The 18,025-nt window shown below is 43.5% G+C and overlaps 1 protein-coding gene across 1 annotated transcript in view; it reads right to left on the bottom strand.

The window, feature by feature from the left end:
• Positions 1-18,025, bottom strand: part of parp8 (poly (ADP-ribose) polymerase family, member 8) — a 47,210-nt gene that overhangs the window by 5,314 nt on the left and 23,871 nt on the right. The window contains exons 7-20 of the mRNA XM_010876963.5: positions 14,396-14,490; positions 9,570-9,630; positions 8,255-8,345; positions 8,060-8,126; positions 7,647-7,775; positions 7,031-7,546; positions 6,615-6,753; positions 6,442-6,495; positions 6,204-6,299; positions 3,164-3,256; positions 2,961-3,086; positions 2,608-2,673; positions 1,630-1,697; positions 872-920 (exon numbers count right to left, since the gene is read on the bottom strand). Of these exons, the coding sequence (XP_010875265.1) occupies positions 872-920; positions 1,630-1,697; positions 2,608-2,673; positions 2,961-3,086; positions 3,164-3,256; positions 6,204-6,299; positions 6,442-6,495; positions 6,615-6,753; positions 7,031-7,546; positions 7,647-7,775; positions 8,060-8,126; positions 8,255-8,345; positions 9,570-9,630; positions 14,396-14,490 (1,650 nt within the window). The remainder of the gene's footprint in view (positions 1-871; positions 921-1,629; positions 1,698-2,607; positions 2,674-2,960; positions 3,087-3,163; positions 3,257-6,203; positions 6,300-6,441; positions 6,496-6,614; positions 6,754-7,030; positions 7,547-7,646; positions 7,776-8,059; positions 8,127-8,254; positions 8,346-9,569; positions 9,631-14,395; positions 14,491-18,025) is intronic.

The following is an 18,025-nucleotide window of genomic DNA, read 5'->3' on the forward strand; positions in this document are numbered from 1 at the left end:
TGTCTTTCTAAATGTCAAAACCAATATGTACACCAGTTCCTTAAAATAAAGGCTGAGAATCTATACCTGACCTCTTATTATTAATCTATAACCAACCTCTTATTATTCATCACTACCTAACCTCTTGTTATTAATCTATACCTAACCTCTTGTTATTAATCCATACCCAACCTCTTATTATTCATCACTACCTAACCTCTTATTATTACTCTATACCTAACCTCTTATTATTAATCTATACCTAACCTCTTGTTATTAATCCATACCCAACCTCTTATTATTCATCACTACCTAACCTCTTATTATTAATCTATACCTAACCTCTTGTTATTAATCTATACCCAACCTCTTATTATTCATCACTACCTATCCTCTTATTATTAATCTATAACTAACCTCTTATTATTAATCTATACCTAAACTCTTATTATTAATCTATACCCAAACTCTTGTTATTAATCTATACCCAACCTCTTATTATTCATCACTACCTAACCTCTTATTATTAATCTATACCTAACCTCTTATTAATTGTTTGATTTTAAACACTCTTCAATGTCCTAATACCTATGGCAGTCACTATACATAATAACAATTTGTTTTTATTTGGTTGTTTGTATTTGTATAAGTAGTTTACGTACAGAACCTTTTCATATTTTAAAACTGGACCCTTGTGGGTTTCAAACCCGCTGCTGCAAGTGCAATGCTCTACCAAGTGAGCTGTAGGGGGCCTCACTGATTGAGAGTGCCCGTGACATTAATAAAGTGGTTTCAAACCAATTCCCAAATGCAGTGTTCATTAAATGTTTTCTTTAAGGACAAAGACACACCATTTGAATGATACTTAACCTCCCGTCAGGAGCGAACTCACCCTGGTTACCGGTAGTTTAACTATGTGTGATCTGTTACTGGATATCACCCTGTAGACAAAAGAAAGAAGTTTAACTCAGACATTCACATTCTGCAACATAACAGCTGCTTGCTGTATGTATATATATTTTTTTTTTACTGTCAATCACACTGTCTCTGCGGAGGTGAAATGTATTCTTCCTTCTGCATTCTGTCATGTCATGCTCTGTTCGTGTACATTCAGTATGACAGCCAGTACTTCTGATGGCTCAGCAATAGGCTAGCTGATATTTTCTCAGGGGGAGGGGGGGTCTCAATGGTACACAATGCTAGAAAATATAAAGTTGCTTTCAGATTAACTGCATTTTTGCCCACTGGGCCATTTCTTACACGTACTGAAAGCTGTAACTCTTCTCAGTTTAATCGGGAACATTCTATTTTCAAAGACCAAGACAACGTATTCAAAATCGCTTTTGGAAGTTTAATAATTGTGTTTTTATTAACTGAGGAAAAAAACATCTTGTTTTGAGAGGTAAGAGGTTTTCATCCAACAGTCCTCATTAGAACAATGGGCTGGAACAGAATGAGGATGGATGTGAGAAAACCCTGGTGGACTGACTCTGTTGACCTGACTGACTGCTGTTTTCCAGGGTTTCTGAGGGAAGAACAAAGGAAGGAGTTCCTTACTGTCTCCTCAAGCCAAGTGACTGACTTCCACTGCCTTAGAATACGTTGTCCAAGGTCGCGCTAGCAGGACTGGTTTCTTTTTGTTTTTCTTACCACTGCAATAAGGGGTGTGCTAAAGGATCATGCTTGTCCATCTGTTTCTTGATTTCCAAGTAAGGTGCCTGTTGGGAAACAATGACGTAACTACTTACAAGTTGATGGCTTATGGCAAGTGTCATAATAAGACTTATGGTACCTCCCATTTAAATGTGATCACTGTGACTGAAGAAACTGACTAAAGAAACTGTGACAGGAGACACTGTGACTGAAGAAACTGTGACTGAGGATACTCTGACGGGAGACACTGACTGAAGACACTGTGCTTGAAGACATTGACAGTGGACACTGTGACTAAAGACATTGTGACAAGAGCCACTGTGACAGGAGACAATGTGACAGGAGACATTGTGACAGGAGACATTGTGACAGGAGACAATGTGACAGGAGACAATGTGACAGGAGACAATGTGACTGAAGACAATGTGACAGGAGACACTGTGACTGAAGACAATGTGACTGAAGACATTGTGACAAGAGACAATGTGACAGGAGACATTGTGACAGGAGACAATGTGACTGAAGACAGTGTGACAGGAGACAATGTGACTGAAGACATTGTGACTGAAGACATTGTGAGAGAAGGCATTGTGAGAGAAGACAATGTGACAGGAGACACTGTGAGAGAAGACAATGTGGGAGGAAACCGTGTAACTGAAGACACTGTGTTTAAAGACACTGACAGGAGACACTGTGACTGAAGACATTGTGACAGGAGACAGTGTGATTGAAGACACTGTGACTGAAGACACTGTGACAGGAGACACTGTGACTGAAAACACTGCAACAGGAGACATGGCACTGTATGAGAGTTAGAAACGCAATAAAACAGGAACATCTTCGTGTGTTATGATGGCGTCTGTGTGTCGTCGATGGAGCACATTGTAGAATTCAGTAAATCCGGGAGCTGAAATACATTGATGCCAGAGAAGACAATGTCCTGCTGTATGGTGCTGTTCCGTTATGGATCCATACCTGGGTCATCTCGCGGATCGATGTAAGGCTGTCGAGGGCTCGCATCACTCGATCATAGTCCTTTTTCTGAAATGAACCACAAGCATTGTGATCACTTGGTACAGTCCAGTAACATGCCGTCTTCCATGTCTGTGTAAGCTGCCACGGTTACGTATGTATCAGAAACATGAATGGTCTCAATTAGATGGCAGCGTGGTATAGTTATAAATATTCAAGTTTCATAAGTCAGTCTGTCATGCTGTCAGGTGGCACAGTTTGGTTTAGGGTCAAGATTACGGTTAGGTTTAGAGTTCTGGTTTAGAATCTTGAGTCAGGGCTGAGGTAAGGTTTCGGGGTTAATGTTAGGGTCGTACCCTGGGGTTAAAGGCCAGCGCCTGGGAGTCACATGGGTCCACCACAGAGGGATATGGCTCAAAAATGACAACTTTCCTGGGCGACTCCAACGCAGACCGACACATCGACACCAACAGATCCACCACCTAGGAGACAGTGAGGCCAGTTAGCTACCTTTGTGTGTGTGTGTGTGTGTAGGTGCATATATGTGTGTGTGATGTACCTGAGCTCCTGTGGCGATCTCGTCAGCAGCCTCGTTCATCACCCCCAGTGTTTGAAAGGCGAACACGCAGAGCTCCCTCTCACACACTGTGGGCTGTGGAGAGGAGACACAGAACACACACACACCCCACAAACACACACACACGCGCACATACCCCACAAACAGACGCACACAAATCCCATAAACACATGCATACACACAGACCCCACAAACACACACACACAAACACCACACCCCCAAACACACACACACACGCACACACACAGACCCCACAAACACACGCACACACACATACCCCACAAACACATACACACACACGCACACATACCCCACAAACACACGCACACACACATACCCCACAAACACACACAAGCACACACCCCAGAAACACACACACATACACCCCACAAACACACACACACATACCCCACACATACCCCACACATGCGCACACATACCCCCCAAACATACACACACACCCCACAAACAAAAACACATACCCCACACACACACACCCCATAAAACGCACACATACCCCACATACACACCCCCACACCCAGCCCACACACAACCCCAACAGACACAAGCGCACACGCGCACACACACACACACACACCATATAAATAATCTAATTCAAACATATCTTGCCTGCCTTACGGGCATATTTTACCCCTCTAATTCATTTAGATTGATTGTAATGAATGGCTGTTCTGCTCGTTAGCGAAAAGGTCGTTTTGGGTTAAATGAGCCAGAAACAGGCTGCTGTCCACACAGCCGGCCATCGGGACAGACTCAGATGCTGTGTCTTATTTTGAGCCAGTTTTACATAGCCTGAAAATAATCCTGCAGCAACAGATAATGTGCATTTTTATGTGGTTTAGTATTTGTAGGTGTTGTAGTGGGGCAGGACACAGAGAATGGATACAGTGTCCAAAATGTCTGGAAGTTATAGTCTTTAGAAGGTTTTTGAAACGTTGAACACAAGAAGAATAAGCCACATGGAATGCATTTCAATCAACACGTGTGCCATGCTAAAAGTCAATTTGTGGAATTGCTTTCCTTTTTAATGCGTTTGAACCAATCAGTTGTGTTGTGACAAGGTAGGGTTGGTTTACAGAAGACCATCATTATGTCTGTAGTGCTCAGCATATGTGGGTACACATTGAAGACTATTGCAAATGCATTCCAGGAGACTTTCTCATGAAGCTGGTTGAGAGAATGCCAAGAGTGTGCAGAGCTGTCGTCAAAGCAAAGGGTGGCTACTTTGAAGAATCTATAATATAAATGTATTTTGACCTGTTTAACACGTATTTGGTAGCTAACAGACTCCAAATGTTTTATTTCATAGTATTGATATCTTCAAAATTATTCTACAACATGGAAAATTGTAAGATATTGTAAGAAATACCCTTGAATGATCAGGTTTGTCCAACCCTTTGACTGATGCTGTATGTAAATTATAATCTCAACACACAGTCTTTCCTGTCCGACCCCAATGATAATCATATTCTGTCCATCAATAAGCAACCCCCCTCCCCCCCCCCCTCCCCCCCCCCCCCTCCCCCCCCCCCCCCCCCCCCCCCCCCCCCCCCCCCCCCCCAGGAATTATTATTTCTGGTGATAGGGATACCCCCAACCAAAACAGTACTTAAGGGTCCAAAGGGATAGCATGAGCCCTGTTCAGATAGAACATATGTGTAGAACAACAGGAACCTGAGAGGTACCTCTTAAATTAAAAAGTGCTCATCTAGAGGGGAGGAAGCATAGTGGTCGGGTAGTGAATCTGACGATTTTATCCGTGATGGAAAAGACAGCTTCGGGGCTTTCTTGGTTTAGTTTAACAAGATCTTTGCTTACACCGAAAAGCAAGCCAAAACCCCGTAGGCTAAGAAGGGTTTGGTATATCAATTGAAAGAGAACACAGCCTTTTGACAAATCTTTGAAGATTTAAGTGTGTCTGTTAACTGGCACCAGTCTTAGCTGCCTCGGAGTCACAGAAAAGAACAGTTAGTCTGGCACCAGTCTTAACTGCTTGAGTAACAGAACAGAACAGTTAGCCTGGCACCAGTCTTTAACTGCCTCTGAGTCACAGAACAGTTAGTCTGGCACCAGTCTTTAACTGCCTCTGAGTCACAGAACAGTTAGTCTGGCACAAGTATTTTACTGCCTCAGAGTAACAGAACAGAACAGTTAGTCTGGCACCAGTCTTTAACTGCCTCAGAGTCACAGAACAGAACAGTTAGTCTGGCAGCAGTCTTTAACTGCCTCAGAGTCACAGATCAGAACAGAACCAGTCTTGGGATGCGGTGAACAGTTTCACCATCTGATATGTGAGTAGTTCATTGTGTCTGGCTGAGGAATCCAGTTAAAGCAAGGAACTGTTTTTAGAAAATACATATTATACCTAGAGCATTGCACTGTCCCTTTTAAATTCTCTCTTTCCTATAAATACATCACCAGCATGATATCAAATATTTATTGATAATAGCCTCTGATAGGTGTCAACAGTAGATATAGAAGTGTAATTAAAATGCTTTAAAAATCCTGTTGCACTTGCTTTGCAATATGGGTAAATGATATTATTGCACATGAAGACTCCCAGAGTGTACAGATACACCAGGTGTTCAGCCACAAAAGACCGGGGTGATGCTGACGTCTACCAATGACACACAAGAAGGCTGTGCTGTTGTTGTCTTTGATCTAATGTCCACCCTGCAGACTGCAGTTTTAATACGTGTCTGGGCTGTCAATGGCAGGCTAAAGGTCAGCGGTCAGAATCTGCTAGAGGTCACAGACCCTGTCAATCTACAGGACGACCAGGAGAACCCTTCTCAGAGTTACTCAGCCTACATACTGTGATCTCCGTAAGTATCGGGACAGTGAAGGTTTCTGTTACCCTGTAGGTTTACATTTCAAGTCAAACGACGACTCCAAGGTTAATGTATGAAATGTGATTCTGATGGTGAAACCACTGCGTGTGCCTATGTGGTGTGGTTGTGTGTGTGGTTGTGTGTGTGTGTCTGTGTGTGTGTGTACTCACTCTGAGCATGGGTCCATTCTGAAACACGTGTGGTTCGTCACACACTACACAGAACTCATTTAGAACTGGGATTCTCTGCTCAGCATACTCCATGGTCTGCAGACACAAAGCACTGGTGTTATAAGACATCATAAAGGCTCCCTTGTGCTTAAAACAGCTCATTACACCTGTCTGCTGACAGTCCAGCGTTACCCAACTGTTTAATGGAGGAGTTCAGTGGATTTCAGGAAGCATTTACCTGGACGAGAAAGCCTCTGTCTCTGATTGGGATTGACTTGGCACCATTGTTTGGCTATAAAGGAAGAGAGGGAAGTCTGTTATTCCTGTTTCTTACCTGGCAAATAAAAACGGACTATTCCTGATGCCTACTGAAATAAAAAAACTGAATGAATTAGACCAGCCATAACTGACCGGTGGGGGTGTGGCCAGAGAGGGGGCAAGAATCCCTATCAGCCCTGATGTTAGAGAGAGACGCCTTCCCTCGGTTGAAGCCACAGAGTCCTTAAAGATGTCCGCCGTCTTGCCCATCTTAGTGTTACTGGAACAGGACCTGGAGTTACACAGAGTTACACACAGTTTCACGGAGTAACAGGCATTGCTTCTGAGTGTCTGGCACAAATGGATTTAAACTTCTGACCATTATTAGTGGGTTATGTCAGGTGTGTTTCAAGAATCCGCTCAATTCAACCCCCGTCATATGTTGAAAAAATTATAATAATAATAAATGTACCGCCACTTCATTCTAGAAAAAGGCTCATAAAAATATAGTCAAACACAAGAAAAGAAAAATGAATAAAGTAGGACATCGCTGTAGAGCAGGATCTAACCTGCTCATGAGGCGGTGGTGGTGCTTCAGTCCGTCTAACTCCTCCGTCCTGATGGAGCCAGAACATGACCTACTCAGCAGCCTGTGGGGCTTCAGACCTCCACCACCCAGAGCTCCCATCCCACCACCTCCTACCCCGCCGGCGTGCTCACAGCGGGGGTCACCGGAGCAGGAGCGGGGCATGAGCCTGTGAGGAGCAGGGCGGAGGTCCTCTGGTTTGAGCACGGTGGGACACGGCCTGCTCAGGAGGCGATGGGGTTTTAGGGTGAGCGGCCCGGGGCCGGGCCCTCCCCCATGGTCTACACGGGGGTCTCCGCTGGACAGGGAGTGGCCCAGGAGGCGGTGCGCGGCCTTGGTGCCGGGGACACTGGGGGCGCAGCCGTCCGCCTCGGACTGCTGTTTGACAGAACTGGAGCCGGTCCGCCGGAGAAGACGCTGGGATTTAGAGACGCCATCTTGCTCGGGCTTCAGTTTCTTCTTGCTCTTGACACAACCTGGAGGAGGGTAGCTGGGACATCTACAGGGAACATCAGCATCATGTATTAAACAGCAAGTCTGAACCAAGCACGGCCAGATTCATTCTTTAACACATGACAATGCTGTCAAGTTTCTCTCACCTGCGGAGCGTTGAGAAGATGTGGAGAGGAGATTTGACCTTCTTGTCGTTCTTGTTTTTGGTGTGTGGGCAGTTAAGCTTCTCTTTACTTTGGTGTTTCCACTGCTGGGTAACAAACGTCTGCATAATCCTGGATGGAAACCATGATGAAAGATCCACGTTATTGTCCTAATCAAACTAAGAAGTACAGCCAGGTCTCCTCTGTTCTGGAGTACACATCAGGTTGTGGCAGTTATGGTATAATTGTAGCGCAAGTTTTAAAATCATTCCAAAGTCAGTATTTCCAGACTTAATTTTAACATAACCCCAACAAAGACGTGACACTTTTCCTGTTACTGCAGGCTAGTTTATTTGCTGTGTGGCTTTAATATAGTATCAAGATCTGTACATATTAGCCCCATTTCTTTTACATACTTTTTCAGCTGATGACCAAGTCCAAACCGGTCTTTTGTGGACACTTGGAATACATCCACCGTGGGGACTGAAAAACATCAGACAACGAAGTAAGCAATGTTAAGCCACAGACAGTTGTGTGTTTGCAAGTGGGCGTGCGTGCGTGTGGGCGTGTGTGCATGTGTGTGTGTGTGGGGGGGGGGGGGGGTGTCTTACCTGGTCCATTCAGATACTGTGTCAGAGAGCAGTGAAGTCGCACGATCACAGGCTCCCTGCGGATCACATCCCATGCCAGGGCTATCTCCTCCTGAGCACAATTAAATTAAAACCAGGTGGTGTAATGTCAATGCCTGTAACCAGGTGGTGTAATGTCAATGCCTGTAACCAGGTGGTGTAATGGTGAACACAATGCCTGTAACCAGGTGGTGTAATGGTGAACACAATGCCTGTAATTGGGTGGTGTAATGTTGAACACAATGCCTGTAGCTGGGTGGTGTAATGTCAATGCCTGTAACCAGGTGGTGTAATGTTGAACACAATGCCTGTAACTGGGTGGTGTAATGACAATGCCTGTAACCAGGTGGTGTAATGGTGAACACAATGCCTGTAACCAGGTGGTGTAATGTTGAACACAATGACTGTAACTGGGTGGTGTAATGTTGAACACAATGCCTGTAACTGGGTGTTGTAATGTCAATGCCAGTAACCAGGTGATGTAATGTTGAACACAATGCCTGTAACCAGGTGGTGTAATGTCAATGCCTGTAACCGGGTGGTGTAATGTTGAACACAATGCCTGTAACTGGGTGGTGTAATGTCAATGCCAGTAACCAGGTGATGTAATGTTGAACACAATGCCTGTAACCAGGTGGTGTAATGTCAATGCCTGTAACCGGGTGGTGTAATGTTGAACACAATGCCTGTAACTGGGTTGTGTAATGTTGAACACAATGCCTGTAACTGGGTTGTTTAATGTCAATGCCTGTATCTGGGTGGTGTAATGGTGGACACAATACCTCTAACCAGGTGGTGTAATGTTGAACACAATGCCTGTAACTGGGTCATTTAATGTCAATGCCTGTATCTGGGTTGTGTAATGGTGGACATAATGCCTGTAACCAGGTGGTGTTATGTCAAGGCCTGTAACCAGCTGGTGTAATGGTGAACATAATGCCTGTAACCGGGTGGTGTTATGTCAAGGCCTGTAACCAGCTGGTGTAATGGTGAACATAATGCCTGTAATGTCAATGCCTGTTCTATCACACTGTTAATGTGTTGTCAGACGATGCGATGCTACTTTCGCTAGGTTCTTTTGTGAAAATATAATTGTGCCATCTCATTGAGACTAACCAGAGAAGATGAATGTTGAATACAGATTTTATTAAAATATTCAAATCATAAACAATGTAACCCTCTGAAATTCTAGTTCCTTGTTGTTCTCAGTATTCAGATATTCTGAGCACAATAACTGATGTCGTCACATCTAAATCAAACCATCAGTCATCTGCTATAGGAGACGTTTTGTACTCACATCTAGGAAACTGACATCAATGTGCAGATCAATGTCCACATCATCAATTGCACCGTATTCCCTAGGAGACAAAAGGACATGTTGATCGATGACGTTTCTCTGGATTCAAATACAAATACACAGTGTCAGTCAGAGAGTTGTTTAACAAGGGGACTATGGACTGAGTTGTTTTTCCATCTTCAAAACATGTTTGTTATATATCAAACATTAAGTTATCCATTAAGTTATACGTTCATCATTAATGAACATTATTTTGCAAAGATCTATATGGTGTCTCACAACAAAATGGTGCATAACACCAAACTGCCTACACACACACACACACACCACCATCAACTCTGACTCAGAGTGGGACCTAATCCAGATCCATTATTATTAAGGTCATGCCAGGGTCAGAGGGTCATGATTGATTTTTCAGCAATCAGATAGTTTATAATCTCTTTCAGTGTCAAAAACACGGATTGGTTGAATAGAATGATCACGGTAATGCCCCGATCTCTCCTCTCTCGTCCTGGCTTGCCGGGCCAGTGAGATCCAACCCAGCCCTCTCTCCCTCATTTGGACTACAGATGCCTGTTTGTCTTTATTGTCCTCACCTGTGTTCCTGATCACTGTCCCTATGGAAGTTCCTCCTGTGCATGAGTCCTGCCTCAATACTTCAACGTTACATCTCCCCCATACTGTAAGTTCAGATCTGTTGGAACTCCTATGATCAAATGTTAAGATCTGTTGGAACTCCTCTGATCAAATGTTAAGATCTGTTGGAACTCCTTTGATCAAATGTTCAGATCTGTTGGAACTCCTTTGATCAAATGTTCAGATCTGTTGGAACTGCTATAATTAAATGATCAGATCTGTTGGAACTCCTATGATCAAATGTTCAGATCTGTTGGAACTGCTATGATCAAATGTTCAGATCTGTTGGAACTGCTATGATCAAATGTTCAGATCTGTTGGAACTCCTATGATCACATGTTCAGATCTGTTGGAACTCCTATGATAATTGTTGAGTTCAGCTCTGTTAGAAACCATATTGCCATTGTAATGCTCATATCTGTTGGAAAACCTATTTGTTACATTTCAGATGGGGGACCAGAATACTCCATCATTGTCACTGCCAACACTCCTTCTTTGCGTGATTTACAACTAAAATCGTCCAGTTAGCTGACAGACACAAACCTAAACATTTCATTCACCTTTCCTTCAACCATCAGCAGTTTTCTACCCCAACCAAATCACACAGCTGGTACACAAAAGGCCATTTTCCAATCCAGCACTGAGTTCTCCGGAAAGAAGCATTTCCCTGCAAAAAATACACCTCAGTTCCACCTGGGTGCTGACAGAGATATTTTATAAAGAAGTACTATTTTAACAGCCGCATTTGACGACGCCCACACCTCTCGTCAATACGGGACATTATTTTTTCGAAAGAGTTTTTTTTAACTCAGTGGCGTAGACTGCCTGGGTGTCCATTGTAGCCACATAAAAGCCAATAATATAAACCCTGCCATCCGGACCTTAAAATGTTCCAAATCCTATTTGGCTGTTATACTGCAGGAGCGCGTCGTTGATGGTTGCATGTCTCCGACGGCGCATGTCTCCTGAAGGCCTTCGTTCCACGCATTCATTTTTCCTCAGATCATCGGAATGACTTTGTTGCCAGGCCCGAAGCTAACTGTCACCATGGTTACCCATCACACCCCTGACGAAAGTGCCTGCAAAGTCGGAATAGTAATCCTGTATTACCCGGTACTACCCTGTCCCAGTCCTCTCTCCCCCACTTCCCTCCTCCTCTATACCTTCCCCTCTCGTCTCTCCTCTCCCCTTCTCCTTTGTATTTTTCACTCTTCTCTCTGCCACTCCTCTATGTTCCACACTGCTTCAGACCTGCACACCCAAGAATAGGCTTCAGGAAAATGGAGACGTGTTAAAAGAATTAGGAGACCTCAAGACTCCAAAGTAATTTGTTCTGCACCGGAAAGTAATTCTGTCATCAATTCTCTTAATGCTGACAGTCACTCAGTCACTTCCTGTGGGGCGTTTCCATGTACGCCTGCAGAATATACAACTTTAACAGACTTTAAAAGGTAATACACACCTGAGACGACACGCGCTGTGCTTATCATGAATCTGATCTCTGCGGACATTGCACAATATGCTTTCGGTTCTGGTTTTAAAGCAGCATTGTTGTCTCTTAGCTCTGATGACTCCTGGCCGTAAAACATTAACTCATTCTACATTATACCCAAACAATTATACCTTACACCTTCTTTCACAACCTTAAAGCATCAGACAAAAGCCTACCAGTATTATTTCAAGGGTCATAGAGAACAGTGGGAGTCCCGATTTGAATGATGTTTTCTCCAGTGTGCTCCTGCGTGCTAGAGATAAGCAAGATGGGGTAACTAAACCAATCAGGTCACATCGAGGACACCTACTTCATTGTATTCCCTATGTAGTGCACACCTTTGACCTGGGCTTAGGGTGACATTTCGGCCAGATGGCTGTTTCATCCCCCGCTGTTGCATGTTGGTGTACTTTATCCAATTCAGTTCACAGCTCTGGGAATCAGTAGGTCGGTTTGAGCCAAAAAGTATCTAGACACAGTCCCTCATATCTTTTTCATCATCCTCCACAACCACACCCTCTAACTACTGTAGTTCTCTACATCCTCCACAACCAAACCCTCTAACTACTGTAGTTCTCTACATCCTCCACAACCACACCCTCTAACTACTGTAGTTCTCTACATCCTCCACAACCAAACCCTCTAACCACTGTAGTTCTCTACATCCTCTACAACCACACCCTCTAACTACTGTAGTTCTCTACATCCTCTACAAACCCCTCTAACAACAATTTGTTTTCTACATTCCACAACCCCTATAATGATAGTTAATTCTCTACAATCCACAACCCCTCTAATGATAGTTCATTCTTTACATTATCCACAACCCCTCTAACAACAATTAGTTCTCTACATCCTCCACAAACAACCCCTCTAATTACAATTAGTTCTCTACATCCTCCAAAACTCCTTTTACTGCAGTTAGCACTCTACATTTTCTACAAATAACCCCTCTAACAACAGTTCTCTACATCCTCCACAAACAAACCCTCTGACTGCCTTTAGTTCTCTACATCCTCCACAGCCCCTCTAACAAATATCCCCTCTAATGGTTACGTTATGTGAAAAAGTCAGTGCTACCCCTGGAAAGTCTCTTTTTGTATACATTTGGATACACATGGATATTTTATCTAAATTAACTGACAAGTAAACAATTTAAGAAATTATAACAAAATAAAATTACATTTAAACATTTAATGAAATTAAAATATACATTAATGCAATCATAGTGCAAAAAAAAAACTACATTCCTATCAAAAGCTGGTGTTGCTCGTTTTGGCTGAGAGAACTTAACGTAGTCATTTCTTGTATCAGGAATTTTTGCCCAGTCTTTTTTCCACATGTCACATTCGAAAGGGTTCCTTGCAGGCATGGAGTGCAAGTCCTCGTAAAACCTTTGCAGAGGATTGAGATCACTTTGACAATTCTATAACACTCATTTCTTTCTTTTTGAAATATTCTTAAGTAGCTTTGCTTGTGTTTTGGAGAATTTTTGTGTTGCAAGATCCTTGTTTGGTTCACCTTAAATTTTTTGACAGATGGCCTCACATTCTCCTCAAGAATTCGGAAACAATGATGGCACGTTGGCCAGGCCCTGAGGAAGCAAAGAACTCCACCTCTGACTCATCTTTCCAGAGAACATTATTCCAAAAGTGTTGGTCTTTACCCAGGCAAACGTGAGTTGCGTCTTAATATAATTTTTTGAGAGCAGAGGCTTGACACGAATGTTGTAGATGATCTGTCAGTCAATGTACTATTTGCTTGCAAATGGCTTAGTAACCTCTCCTAGACTCATGGGCATCAATAATATTAATTCTTAGGGCCTCAGGGCCTCAGGTTTTTAGTCTTGGATGTGTTACCAAACACCCATATGGTTAAGACTAAAGTTTCTAATCTTTATGGAAGGCCCTCCCAAGTTAATAAGAAATTATATTGTAATAACTTGCACCTGTTTTGGTGCACCTGATTGTAATTGTAGCCATTTCATGGGAAATTGCATTTCTGATCATTTTAAATTGTCTACAATTGTATTTTCTTGGTGTGATTTGTTAAACTGGGTTACTTTAATCAATCCTTGTGGCTGGAATTTGCTTAAATGTATGTTTCCAAAAAAAACAAAAAAACACCAGGGGCTGTGCTAACATTTTCACAAGATTGTAGTCCTCCACATCCTCCACAAACATCTTATCTAACAATTGTAACAATCTGTTTTCCAAATTTCTCTGTGGTTACCCCAAGTGCTTCATATTTCAAGTCTCAATCAATCACTGTCCCCTCCCCCAGAGGGGAGGGCTAACGGTGGGCAATGAGAGAGACGGGGCGTGGCCTGGAAGTAGCCACTCATCCATCCACAGCTCACAGCCTAGCACAGCAGGGAACTTGTTAACAGCAACGTAGAGGCGGTTCACTGGAGGATGAAGACAGGTGGAAAGGTCCACCTAACAGCAGGGAGGAAGACAACATCTTCCTGCTGGGTTTGTATAGAGACTAAAGAAAACAGACCTGGATCAGCAGTGGGGACACGTTTTCACAGCTGTCACAGGTGTTTCCAGGGCATTTCCATTAATACAGAGCTTCACCTATTGGTCGTCTCGCTGTCAAGGGTTACCAAACAGCTAGCAAGTATGGTACTACGCACTGAAAGAGCCACAAATGTTTTTTTTCTAAGAGAAAGGAGGAAGAAGGAGACGAGAGCTACCTGAGAGATACTGCGTGGTGTCCATACAGCTCCCGGACCGCCGAGAGGTCTGCCTCCAGCTGGGGGTGCTTGTGGAGCTCGCCATCGTAGTTCACCTAATCACAGAGATACAACAGGTCACCTGACTGACAGTGACCAATTAAAGAGAGGCTACATGTCACCTGACTGGCATGTAGGGAAAACAGGTCAACTGACACACGGTGGCCTATCACAGAGACAACAGGGCAACTGACACTGTGGCCAATCGGAGACAAATTAGAGATAAATAGCCACAATGGGGCTGTCAACCATAGAGGCTTGTTTCAAAAGTGTATTTTGCCCATCCCCCAAGAAACCAACGGGTCCCTAAAAAGTTAGACCTGAGCATAGCCAAACCTAATATCCAAATTTAGCCAGAAAATCAGTGTCTACCCAAATGTAGCCAGCCAATCCCAGTGTCTATCCAATGGTAGCCAGCCAATCTCAGTGTCTATCCAAATATAGCCAGTCAATCCACACCTTAAACAGCCAGAGGGCCATTTTAAATCTGGACAGTGGATACATGCAGCAGCTTAATGTCTGAGCTGCTTGCTTTTGTCTGGCAAGATCAAAAACACTGAAAGAGCACGCCAATGGAAAAGGGCTGACAGCTTGCGGTGTGGCACCCAGAGGCTTCAATGAGAATGTCCCAAACACTGTTGTGAAGAACAAAGGAGTGCCTCTGGCTGCCTCCCAAAAGCCTCCCCCTTTTCTACATTGAGCAGCACTAGTTTAACCACGGTAGACACAGCTCTGGAAATAGTGAGCCATTTGGGATAGTTGGGGGAAAAGAAACTATAAACAAGTAACTACTGTTACTCAATGCCATCTTTAATTTTCTGTTTCATTGGCTGACTTCATTTCAAGCAAGAGCGAAATTAAATCGATATTATATAAATGAACAAATTCACTCTACAGCCGTCCAGACACATTTAAGACAGAAGTGGACACATGGTTTAATACATATTTTACTTTTAAATATTGATACCTGCTGTTACTGGAAAAAGGCACATCCTTCAGTATGCATCTAGTTCCAATTATATCCTCCCCATACTATGCAAAGACACAAACAACAAAACGCTTCTGACAACATCATTGGTGTTTGTAATGCAGTTCTTCTCACAGTTATTGTTATGATAGCGTTACAGAGGCATTAGAGCATTAACGTACTTCCAGTCAATATTTACCATCCAGTCTAGTCAGTTAATATAATGCTTTCCATAAGCTTTTGAAAAAGTCTGGTGTGGCCAAAATAAAAACACTTGTACTCACAACTTTAAACTGGTCCAGATGAAAGTGTCCACTACATTTGTGGATCTTAAGTCCAAGCCCCAGGACCTGTCTCAAATAGTGCCTATATTCATTCTCTACTCAGGGAATGATGCAGACCTGGGACACCAGGTGAATGATGTAGACCTGGGAAACCAGGTGAATGATGTAGACCTGGGACACCAGGTGCATGATGTAGACCTGGGACACCATGTGAATGATGTAGACCTGGGACACCAGGTGAATGATGTAGACCTGGGACACCAGGTGCATGATGTAGACCTGGGACACCAGGTGCATGATGTAGACCTGGGACACCAGGTGCATGATGTAGACCTGGGACACCAGATGAATGATGCAGACCTGGGACACCAGGTGAATGATGAAGACCTGGTACACCAGGTGGATGATGTAGACCTGGGACACCAGGTGAATGATGTAGACCTGGGACAACAGGTGAATGATGCAGACCTGGGATACCAGGTGCATGATGTAGACCTGGGACACCAGGTGAATGATGCAGACCTGGGACACCAGGTGAATGATGAAGACCTGGTACACCAGGTGGATGATGTAGACCTGGGACACCAGGTGAATGATGTAGACCTGGGACAACAGGTGAATGATGCAGACCTGGGATACCAGGTGCATGATGTAGACCTGGGACATCAGGTGAATGATGTAGATCTGGGACACCAGGTGAAATAATGTAGATCTGGGACACCAGGTGAATGATGCAGACCTGGGACACCAGGTGAATGATGTAGATCTGGGACACCAGGTGAATGTGATTCATTACTTTGGGCGCTATGCTAAATGATCAGATAAAAGATACAGTAAATTGACCTACAACAGCTGTTGATGTGACATATTTCCCTGAGCACCAAGCAGGTGGGGCATCCGTCAGAATCAGATGACCATAGTACAGTGACTGACACTGCATTAGGGACGGCATCTAGCAACTTATTGTGCATCATAATCTAAAATTAAAAACACTAATCTGTCAAATTAAATACAGTTTCAGAAAATACCAAAAGGAATTCACTAATCAACAGACAGTGGCAAATGAGGGAGGGACAGACAGAATTAACCAATCAACAAATTGTGACGAATGAGGGAGGGCCAGACATGATTAACCAGTTAGACAGAGTGAGAGAGTAAGTAGAGATTGATGAGAAAGTAGAGTGAGGGAGAGAGTGTGAGAGAGAGTGTGAAAGTGAGGAGAGGTATTAGAGAGTCGAGTAAAGGAGAGCAGGTCAATCATCAGAACAACTATATATTTCCATATAAAGGGAAGTCACTTGTGACTGCATTCATTTAGGTGATGGAAACTTCCTACTGGTGAGTGAAGAATGAGCCACAGGCCCCTCATTGAGCAGGCTGACAGAAAATGAATGAAAACACAAAAGTGCTTTATATTTAATGAGTCTTCCAGAACTACTTTGAGGAAATCTGCCATGAAATCAGGTGGCTACATGCCCAGGTGGAAGACGTGGCGGGAGGTTTGATTTCCGGCCTACCTTTAAAGCTCCTGGTTCTTCTCACTCCATTATTAGCAGTTATTCTTATTGCCCTTATTAATCTTATTTCATTTTCCATTTCAATTTAAAAGTTTGACGTTGGCATGAACTGATTGGAATCCTCCTCGTTGGTCGACCTGTGTTTCACCTGTGCCGACACAACTGATGTTTGATCTGCCAGCCCTGTGATCCAGCTAGCAATGGATATGTTGTGATGTATTGAAACTTTTAAATTAACTTGTCAGACCCATTGCCTACAGCAGTGTGAGTGTGTCGTCGTCGTCGTCGTCGTCCCCATCATCAAGTCCTTCATGAGCTACAACAGGTATGTTAGGGCAGGGAGAGATCTAAAACGTGCAGGACGGAGCGGGGGGGGCGTCCATGAGCAGGGTTGAGAAACACGGATCTAGAGGCTGTAGTAAACTTTCAGAACCTATTATAAAAAGCCTATAATTGTTTATTTTTGGTGTCAAAAGGATTCATTGCTATTTTTTCTGTGAGCAACAACATTTCTAGTTTTTCTTACAGGAACACAACAAAGTACACCAAAATCCCTTCAATCCTTTACAGTAAGAAACATTTTCAATTGGAATAGAGAGAAATTTAAATGGAATTGAGCCCTACCCAGAACTGGCCCTGAAGCCTGGGGTAGGCTTCCTGGACACATACATTGCTTTGACTGTGACTTAAAAAGCATTCTGGAAAGTGTTTTTTCTCTCAGTCCAGGCCTAGGCTCTATCTGTGTGTGGGAATCTGGCCCAAGGAGATGTTCTTTGACTGAGGCTTAGAGGGGGTGATCTAGCGGTTAATTGTTACAGCCGAG

The sequence above is a fragment of the Esox lucius genome, chromosome 13 (genome assembly GCF_011004845.1).
Source record: "Esox lucius isolate fEsoLuc1 chromosome 13, fEsoLuc1.pri, whole genome shotgun sequence".
In the NCBI taxonomy this organism is placed as follows: domain Eukaryota; kingdom Metazoa; phylum Chordata; class Actinopteri; order Esociformes; family Esocidae; genus Esox; species Esox lucius.